Genomic DNA, 9613 nt, shown 5'->3' on the forward strand with positions numbered 1-9613 from the left:
ACAGTAAACTTTGCTGAGACTCTAAGTGTACCTTGAATGCTGTTGAGGACTAGTCATATGAATGAGCCTGATCTGCCACATAGCATCTGCATCTGAACATGAGGTACTCTTCTACACTGATCCTTCACATAGGTTCATTAAGGGTTATACTCCAACATGTAAATTTCCCACAATAAAATACAATATGATATACATTGCACTTGATCCAAAATGATAAAACTGCAACTTGAAAAAAAAAAAGACATCTTTATTGAAGTAAGTTAATCCAGTGGGTAGGTCTGAGAAAACACAAATCAGTTGGTTAGGGCAATAAGAGCCTCTACCACGTTCCCCAAGTGTTCCCTCAAGCTCCGTTCTGCTGCTGCTCGCGAGATCTCCATCTCTGTCATCTGCAGGAAAAGGATCAATGATTTTACCTAAGTCTCCTCCCGGGCATTAATGTGCCAGCAAAACATGAGGACTCTACTTGTTTCAGGAAACAACCCAAATTAAAGAAATCTCCCCCACCCATACACTAGTTAGACATTACTACTCACTATCAGCTCCAGATCTTCCTTCTTGATAGTGACTTTTGCCAGTTCCTTCTCCCTGCAAATATTCATGTACTTAGTCCTCATTCTTTACCTCCACCATAAACTCCCAGAAAGGATTTTTTCCAGCTATGCCTTACAAATAAATGACTCTTGGTAAACACTGTTGACTGAAAATACAAAACGACTCCCACCCTCTCACCTAACATCCCATCCCATCCCATCCCCTGGAATATTTACAGCAGGCAGCAGGTGTTGCCAGGAGGCCTTTCCTTCCACCAAGAGTAAAGTTGTAAATCTTAGATCTGCAGAAATTGGCGATAGAGTTGAAGAACAGTACAAGGTACAAAGGCCTAACGATGGCTTTTTTTGTCTGGGGGAAAGAAGGGGGCCCGTAGGTAAAACGACTTACCGCTCCTGTTTGGCTTTCTGCTCCCGGGACCGTCTATCCCCAATCACGGACATGGCCTACGGGAAAGACAGATCTAGTTACTGCTCTGCTACCCACAATTCCTAATAATCTAAAATACCAGTAACAAGCGGGTGGGGTGTGTATTCACGATGACGAGCGTACCAGGAACCGGGACCTACGTTTAATTCAACTCTGTGCACCTGAGACCCATTTTAAACCCAATCTCCATCAAGTTCCTTTTCGCAAGCGGCGGGCTCCAATGACGGTTCAGTTTCCCTCTTATCTCCTCCCACCATGGAAATCGAGACCCATGGAGCTGGGCTTCCAGTTTCAGCCTCCAAGCCCCTTCTGCTCTCATCCTTCCCAGACAGGATCCCGGCCAACCTCACCGTCTCCAGATTGGAACTCTGGATCTCCTTCTCTTCCGCATAGTCGGTGACTCGCTCCAGGTCCGCCGCCCCACTGTCATGTTTCCGTGGCTTCTCTGGAGGCCGCTCCGGGCCGCTGGTCTCAGTCTCCAACTCTAGCTCCACGTCCCCCTCGGTCGCCATGTCGATCCCACCGCACCGCCCCAGAGGCCCGGCCCCGCCTCAGGAAGACTTCCGGTAACTGCCTCGCAACTTCCGCCGGGAGAGGAGGAGGCGGGATCGGCCCTGGGCCACACCTTCTTTGGTGCTCTGGTTCTAGAAGCTTCAGCGAGGAAACCAGTACGCCTCTCAGACTTCCTTTCGGGCTTCTAGTGTTGCTTTCTGCCAGGCCGTGTCCCAGACCTAACCCGTCACCAGTCCAGGCCTTCCCATCCTTACCTCCTCTTCACCTAGGTCCAGCCCACACACCCTAAGTAATTCTGATCAAGACGGATGACGTCTAATCCTAAACCAATTAAGAATGCTAGTCTACAAGCCAGATATGCAAACTGCTCCCTAATCTGGGGAGAACAGACTGAGTGGCCCAAGGACCCTGGGGAGAAAGTAGTTTCACAGGGACATTTGCATCTACCACATCCTGAAGGTCGGTGTTCTTTTCCTGATGTCCCTCCCCATTCTGCCTTAAACTGGGTGACCAGCCCCGGCACAGCAGGAGTCCAATGGGCTGAGGACAAAAGAAAGGTACTACTTTCTCATCTGCCTTCCATCTGGTGGACCTGGGCCTAATCCCTGGGATAAGGATGGTGGGTGCAAAGGCGGTCACAAGCCCCAGCACCTCCCTCCGCCTGGCACAGCAACGCAGTGGAGTCTGCAGTGTCATAGTGAGTCTTCCCTTCTATCAGGTGAGAGGGTACTTGGGCAGAGGGCTCCCTGGAGCAAGCGCTATCTGAAAAAGTGGAAGGGAATGGTGGCTGAAGCTGGGGAGGAAAACCCATGGGAGCTGATAAAGATGATAGGCCTTCCTTTCACTTCTGAGGCCCTTCTGCTTCTTTGCCTCTAAGACTACTGATCACTAAACCTCTCCTCCCATGTACCCGGTACCGGATGTTTAGATCCTGGGAAAGATTAGAGGCCAGATGTGACTTAGGCTTTTAGAAAGTTCTGCTCAAGCCTGCAGTTAAGCTCTTATGATGAAAGCTCTACTTGATGTCAGTGGAAGGCAATCCTAAATAGCTTGGAACCAGACAGTCTGAGAATTCCTGAGTGAAAGGAGAGAAGAGAAGGGAGGGGGAAATTTTGGAATTCAGCCTCTTGGGTTAACCTCACATGTACATTAATGTAAGCCTTTCCTCAGCAAATCTCCACCTTGCTGCCCTGCATCTGCTCTACCCTCAGGTGTTCTGCTGTGGGCCTGCTCCCTGTACCTGCTGCTGCCATCCTAGGTGGCCCCCTCTCACGGAGTCTCCTTGTAGCCGCCTGTTCTACATCCTCCTCCATGTGGGGACCTCAGCAGTCTGCTGCCTCCTGCTGTCAAGGATGGTAGTGGAAAGAGTCTGGGGCAAGGCACGTGGGGTAAGTGGGAGGAGGTTGGGGTGCAGCAGGACAGGATAAAAGGAGAAACCCTGAGATAAACAAGAGATTCAGGTTGGGGGAAAGGGACAAATGAGCGGACATACCCATAAGAAGAAGGTACTTCTCTATGCATGATGACTTGCCCAGCCATTTCTCACATGTACCTTCCCTCCAGATCCAGATGCCCTCAGGGCTTTGTGCCCATCTGTTTGGCCACTCTCACTGCCCAGTGCTCAGCGGCTCTGGGGCTGTATACCGAGTATGTGCAGGAACTGCCACCTTCCACCTGCTGCAGGCTGTGCTGTTGGTCGACCTCCACTCCCCCACCAGCCTGAGAGCACAGCTGCATAAGAGGTGTGTGTGTATTCTTTGGGTGGGGAGGGGATGAGGAGGGAAGTAGACATAAGCTGAGTAAAGGAAATTCCAAGATGAAGTAATAGCACTGTAAAAAGACAGAAAACAGGTTTAAGTCCCTGCTTCCACTGTACTTGCTGTGTGACCACAAGCCACTTATCCTCTTTGACATTCTAGTTTCTGAAATGGAGATAACAGTGGGGTTACTATATGCAAATCTTTTGTCAACTCTAAAACATTGTCCGGATGTTTTTATTTAGGTATCTGCAAGTCAGAATTTGAAATGGGCTGTGATGGGCCTATCTCCAGCCCCTCTCACATGGGACTGGTTCCTCCCTTCCTATACTTAGTTGTCTCTTCTCTCCCTTCCTATAGTTCTGCTTTCTCCTTTGCCTTCCTCCATTGGCACTGTTCACTCTCCTTTGCCTTTTCTTCTGAGTCTGGTTTTCTCTTTCCCTCTTAACCACCTTCTGGCTCCTCAAGCTGCTGTTCCTGCTAGGTCTCTGTGCTGTTGCCTTCTGCATGCCTGATGAGCATCTCTTCCCAGGTACCTTCCATCTCATCCTGATCAGAAGTAAGCTAAAAGATTTTCTAAGAAAAAAAGAGGGTAGGAAGAGGACCAGGAGTAATGATATGATCAGCTACATTTTCCCACCGGTGCCTCACTTGCAGCCTGGCATTACATTGGCATCTGTAGAGGCTTCACATTCATCCTGCTGCAGTTGGTGCTTATTACAGCCTTTGCCCATTCCTGGAACAAGAACTGGTAAGGAGGACATAACCCTAAAGGCTTCCTGAGAAGTCTGACATTACTAGACCCCGTTGGATTGGGCAAAGGACATGACAGGTTGATGGTCCCAGAGCTTCCCACTAAGCAGTATCGAAAAGCTCAGGAATGTGAAATGACTGTGGGCCAGGTGGGATGGGTAAGTCTCACCAGTCTTCTGGAAGAGGGGGAATAGTTGATAATGGGTAAAAAGAAGAGTTGGAGCCCCAAGCCATTGCCTATCTCCCACCCCTAGGCAAACAGGTGCAGCCCAAGACTGCCCCTGGTTCCTAGCTGTGCCGCTGACCACCCTAGGATTCTACAGCATGGCAGGTGTAGCAGCTGTGCTTCTGTTCCACTACTACACACCCAGATGGCTGCCTGCTCAACAAGATGCTGCTTAGTCTGCACCTTTGTTGCTGTGGTCTCCTCTCCTTCCTCTCCATCGCTCCCTGCATCCGCCTCAGTGGATACATGCCTTGCAACATTCCAGATTTTGGGGACCTTTAGTATAGCAAATTTCATTAGCCTCCCTACCTCAGTCAATTCTCTGCTTCCCCCAAAGGGTGGGGGGACAGAAGTACAAGTGAGGGTAGAAGTAAAGGAACTTACTACCCTGTAGGCTAAAGCAAGGATTCCCATTCTCCCCAGAGCAGCTCCACTCTGGCCTTCTACAAGCCTCTGTCATCAGATGCTCTATCATGTACCTGACATTCTCTGCACTGTCCAGCCGTCCTCCAGAGAGTGGTAAGGACAGGACATGGATTTCCCCACGCTAAAACCTTTTTTGCTCCTGCCAAATACCTAACTCTTTGTTCTTACCACCTTTCTCTTCTGTTGCCCCTTCTCAGTAATCCTTCAAGGACAGAATCACACTCTGTGCCTGCCTGGCCTGAGTAAAATGGAACCCCAAACACCAGATACTTCTCTGGCAGTGTTGACTGCTGGCATCATGTATGCTTGTGTGCTTTTTGCTTGATGCATAAAGGTGTCAAGGGAAAGGTGTGAGAAAAGGGAGGATGCTCAAAAGGACAGGGAACGATGGTCAGGAGACTGTCTTGGACCACGGTTTATTTAAACTTTAGAGCAAGATAAGAGGAAAGCTCCCCATGAACAAGGACAACTTCTAAGAATAGCACTTGTCAGATGATCTGTATGAGATGAAGGGGGTAGGGGAAATGACTTGAGAATTTTTAAATGTATAAAGACTTCAGGGCCCTCACATGAAAAGATTTCTAAATCTTTGGCGGAAAAGGGCTCCAGGAGCGCAGTACCCTCCTGAGAGTTACTAATATGGACCAACCAGCTAGCAGTAAATGCCCTCAGGCAATCCTCCTGCTATTTGACTGGACCAGCTTGAGAACCATCTCTTCCTTCTCAGCAATGAGGCTTCCTACCTTGCTGAGGTATTTGGGCCCTTGTGGATTGTCAAGGTTTACAGCTGTGAGATCCAGGTGAGGATGGAGAGCTCAATATCCCCAATACCCCTCCCCCCTCACACACAGTCACAGACACACACAAATCCTATCAACCTCTACCCAGAATGCTCAGATTCTAGCTGCTATTACCTTTTATTGAGTACCCACAATGTGCTAGGTACTGTGCTAGATACTTTACATACATAATCTCATTTAATTTAATCCTCACAACAACCCTGTGAGGTAGGTATTTGCTCCATTTTACAAATGGAGAAATTGAGGCACAGAAGTTAAACATCTTACCAAAGTTCCCATAGCCAGTTGGTTATATACTGAAGCTAGAATTTGAACCCAGGTGTGCCTCCATTTTTACACCACACCAATCTTTTCAAAGAAGAGGAGTTTCCTATACTGTTACCCAGACATTCTTTTTAAAGTCATTCCAAAACATGCTGCCTTTTGTTTTACAAAAGCCCTCACTCTGTTTCTGCTGCCCTGAAACAGTGGAGCCAGAGGAAGGTGAGTGTCAAGTGAGGATCCGTAAGTGTAGATTTCTGCAGAGTGCCAAAGAGCCCTCAAGTGCCTTCACAAAAGAAGATGAGGGAGGAGGGAAGAGGTGTTTCAGCAGCACTGCTGCCAGCAGTCCTTTCCTCTCTCCAGGGCAAAGAGGTGGGGCTGCCAGGCCAGCTAACCAAGAGACAGCTCCAGCTCCTCCAGTGCAAGCCCAGCAGCTTTCCTATAGCTATTCTGCCTTCCACTTCGTCTTCTTCCTTACATCACTCTATGTCATGGTTACCCTCACCAACTGGTTCAGGTAGGATGGAGGCGGGCCTGGGACACTCTTCTGAAAACCTAGCTGTTTTAGGGAAAGAGCAATTCAAGGCCAGTCCCGAGTTCTCAGGACACACACTGGGTCTACCATATGCCATACTCTTCAGTGGGGCGGTAGGACAGATCTAAAAGTCATGGCCCTGCAGATTCTCTAATCAGAGACTTTGGTTCCACAGCTATGAGGGAGCGGAACTGGAAAAGACTTTCACCACAGGTAGCTGGACTACCTTCTGGGTCAAGGTTGCCTCATGCTGGGCCTGTGTACTCCTCTATCTGGGGCTACTACTGGCACCATTCTGTTGGTCCCCAACCCAAGATCCCCAGCCTCCTCTTCAGGCGACACTGTCATCGCGTCAGTATTGCCAGATAACAAATATCCAGTCTAGGTACTTTTAACAAACTGGGGTTCCCTTCAAGTTGTACCCCTAGTCTTGACTCACAGGAGCTGTCCAGCCCAACAAATACCGCAAGGACATAATGGGTAGTTACCTCCCTTTAGGCTGATGTCAGTAGTATGTCTGACTTGAAAAAAGTGGCCATACACACCCTAATGCCCTGGGCAGAGTATCTGACTCGCTGGAGCTACCGTTATGTATTCACCCCAGCTCAAGAGCCTGACTCCCAAGTCAGCAGCTCGGGAACCAGCAGACAGTGCGGCACCAGCTCCTTCCTGGCTCTCATGGTGGAGATGGGGGCAGGGAAAGACCAACAGGGACTGAAGACTTACTTGGCTCTGCCCTTGGAGATAAAAACGAAAATAAGGAATTCAGCCCTGGGTACAGGGATTTAAGAAGCCCAGAACCCTAGAACAAACCAGGACACAGGAAGAAAGGAGCACAGAGACTACCCTAGGTTTTAATCCTGATGTTGAGGTCAAAGGAAATGGGACGACAAAAACCACCCTCACATGAGGAATGACAGAACAGAAGAGAATGTGACCACTTGAGAGCAGCTAACCATGGGAAGTCAGTGAGCAGCAGGATCTGGGCCAACTTCCAAGCAGGCAAACAAACTGAGGAAGAATGAGGAAGAGGGGCATAAATTTAGGTCTTGCAGCCTTCCTTCTTAGGACCTCAACTCCATCCGTAGGATGATGTTCAGGGTCTGAGTGGGGGACAAAAAAAAAATCACAGAAAAGAAGTCCCTAAGGCTCTTAGAGGATTTCTCTACCACATACCCAGAATACCTGTTTGTTGCAGTACAAAAAAGAATTTTTTCCTGTGATGTTTCACTTAGTCTACATATCCACATCCTTTCAGAGTCTGAAGTTCTCTCCCCTCTTGGTGGGAAAGGGCAGCCATTCCTCCATCCCCATCCCCCCAAATCCCCAGTCAAACCAGGCGCTCAAGGAATTACAAAGCTACTTTTAATACTTTGGGGTGAGCCCCACAGGAATAAAAAACACTGGGAAGGGGTAACCCCCTCACCCCCAGGAGTGGCCCAGGGGCAGAGAGGCTACCTGAGGGGAAGGAAGCACAAAAGGGACTCGCTGCAGACTCAGGGCAAAGGGAATGCCATCGGTGCTGGGACCTGTGAGCACTACAGGAGAAAACGCGAGCGTGGTGGGACTGGCTCCAGGCACACAGGCGAAGGGCAAGAGGGTTGGACACGAAGCCACAAAGCTACTTGGGTTCCTCCTTCTTCTCGTTTGCCTTTTTCTGCTTCTGCTGCATGATCTCCGAGTCCCTGGGGGTAGAGATGATGGGGCACTGGGAGGTACCAGAGGGCAAAAAGGACAAGATGCAGGGGGATGAAGGGCACAAAGGATAAGATGGAAGTGGATGGGACAAAATTCAGCATGTGGTTGCTGTATTCCCACCCTAGGAGAACAAGAGGAAGAGAGCTGAGGCTCAAAAGGCAATCAGTCTCTATCTGGCTATTGCCCAAGGGGTCAGAAGTCTGGCCACACAGGCCCAAGGCTATTCTGCACTGAGTACCACACCCAGCAACACCAGTGAGAAGGCTGGGAGAAGGGAGAACAAATGAACAGCAAGGAGGGCCAAAAGTACTGGGCTGTCATAACCACTACTGCATTTGAAATGTGAAGCTCCCTGCCCTTGCCCTTAAGGTCAGACCCGGGGGCACTCAGAAATCAGACAGAGGGCAGCACCCGCCCCAGTCCCTTCCTATAAGGCTGTGAGCTAACAATTTAGAGGGTGAGAGAAATAAAACCCTAGAGGAAACAATGCACTCTGCCCCTCACGCCTAGTCCAGATGTAAGCTCTGAGCTAACTCTCTTTCCAGGTACAACCCTTGGTCTAAACCCAGGTCTCACCCCACCCCTCCCCTCCCCTCCCTGGGGCTACCTCTGCTTGCGGGCGGCAGCAGAAAGCCCGTCATCTCGGCGCTTTCCCTTAACCGAGTCGCTCTGCTTTTTCATATTCTTCTGGCGGGCGAGCTCGCGCTGGTTACCGCCTAGAGAAAGAAGATAAAAGGTGAGACGCGAGGGCCTTTCTGGCCACACACCAGCGACCCTCTCCCCTCACCGGACACTCGTAGGGTCCAACACTTCATTGCCGGGGCGCCGACACCGGCCCTTTTCGGAGCCTAGGCTGCAGATTGGGCGGAGGGGGGACCTGCCACGGGGCAGGTCAAGTGGGGAGTGGACGGAGGACGGTCCTGAGGAGCCCGCTAGAAGCGTGCTTCAAATTTCGGGGCAGCATGGGGGCCCAGACAGGGGGTGGCGGTTATGTGTAGACAGTCTGGGTCTCTGTGGGGGATGGGCAGGGATCTGGAATGGGGGGCTCTGGGTCTATCACAGGAGCGCAGGGTTTCTTCCCACACCGCAGAGCGTCGGGGAGGGCCTTTGCCTGACGAGGTGGGGAGGTTCTCAAGAAGTGTCTCGGTGGTCAAAGGGTCGATTTCCGGGCTCCAAGTGTGAGGGTCGCTAAACAGCGCTCCTAGAGAAAGGTCTCGTTGGGGTAGCCAAAACGAGGCCAATGCCGAGGTTCGGCAGTCGTGTTTAGGATGGAAAAGGAGAAAAGGGCAAGGGGGGGGGGGGGGTCTCAGTGCTCACGGGTCATGGCGACGGCAGCGGCTCCGGCCTGCCTCCGTTGCGTCCCCTCGTTCAGTACGACGTTGCAGGCCCCGCCCCTTTCTCGAAGCGTAACGAAGTTGTCTTTTCCTCCCCGCCCCTTCGAGCCCGGGAGCCGATTCCCATTGGACAGGAAGAAATACGTGGGGACCGCGAGCCACGCTGGAGGTCGGGCGGATAAGGGGCGGAGGTTCGCAGGCCGAGCGCGCTGCGTGGGGCGGGGCTTTCCGAGCAAGTCATTAGGTCGGGAGGGGAGAAAGTAGGCCAGGTCACGTGGGCAGAGTGGGGTGGGGGGAAGGGGTGCGGGTGGCGATGTGGCGCTCCCGCG

The 9613-nt window shown here is 51.0% G+C and overlaps 3 protein-coding genes across 8 annotated transcripts; 1 reads left to right on the forward strand and 2 right to left on the reverse strand.

Annotated features, from left to right (window-relative positions):
• Positions 1 to 226: 226 nt before the first annotated feature.
• Positions 227 to 1549, reverse strand: HYPK (huntingtin interacting protein K). 2 transcript variants are annotated; one of them, XM_036841685.1, is made up of 4 exons: positions 1332 to 1549; positions 943 to 998; positions 537 to 588; positions 227 to 389 (listed from the first exon to the last, which is right to left on the reverse strand). In XM_036841685.1, exons 1-4 carry the CDS (start codon positions 1491 to 1493, stop codon positions 294 to 296), a joined length of 366 nt encoding a protein of 121 aa, XP_036697580.1. In that variant the 5' UTR covers positions 1494 to 1549; the 3' UTR covers positions 227 to 293. The 2 variants fall into 2 exon arrangements, with proteins under 2 accessions (XP_036697580.1, XP_036697581.1); XM_036841686.1 differs by lacking the exons at positions 227 to 389; positions 943 to 998 and having other exon boundaries at positions 529 to 588; positions 1332 to 1531.
• Positions 1550 to 1661: 112 nt separating this feature from the next.
• On the forward strand, positions 1662 to 6997 carry SERINC4 (serine incorporator 4). Its single transcript, XM_036841687.1, is given in 13 exon segments — positions 1662 to 2212; positions 2706 to 2882; positions 3058 to 3233; positions 3701 to 3783; positions 3909 to 4002; positions 4259 to 4366; positions 4368 to 4468; positions 4654 to 4749; positions 4854 to 4979; positions 5383 to 5456; positions 5894 to 5939; positions 6081 to 6234; positions 6428 to 6997. Coding segments are annotated over 13 exon segments (1557 nt in total). The 5' UTR covers positions 1662 to 2110; the 3' UTR covers positions 6648 to 6997.
• Positions 6998 to 7078: 81 nt separating this feature from the next.
• On the reverse strand, positions 7079 to 9394 carry SERF2 (small EDRK-rich factor 2). 5 transcript variants are annotated; one of them, XR_005018593.1, is made up of 4 exons: positions 9268 to 9394; positions 8558 to 8666; positions 7711 to 7937; positions 7079 to 7355 (listed from the first exon to the last, which is right to left on the reverse strand). XR_005018593.1 is itself a non-coding variant. In XM_036841681.1 (4 exons), the coding sequence occupies exons 1-4, from the start codon at positions 9272 to 9274 to the stop codon at positions 7204 to 7206; spliced, it is 426 nt and encodes a 141-aa protein (XP_036697576.1). In that variant the 5' UTR covers positions 9275 to 9394; the 3' UTR covers positions 7079 to 7203. The 5 variants fall into 5 exon arrangements, 4 of the variants coding, with proteins under 4 accessions (XP_036697576.1, XP_036697579.1, XP_036697577.1 ...); XM_036841681.1 differs by having other exon boundaries at positions 7079 to 7263; positions 7711 to 7960; XM_036841682.1 differs by having other exon boundaries at positions 7086 to 7355; positions 7711 to 7960.
• Positions 9395 to 9613: the final 219 nt, after the last annotated feature.

Source organism: Balaenoptera musculus, chromosome 2, assembly GCF_009873245.2.
Source record: "Balaenoptera musculus isolate JJ_BM4_2016_0621 chromosome 2, mBalMus1.pri.v3, whole genome shotgun sequence".
In the NCBI taxonomy this organism is placed as follows: domain Eukaryota; kingdom Metazoa; phylum Chordata; class Mammalia; order Artiodactyla; family Balaenopteridae; genus Balaenoptera; species Balaenoptera musculus.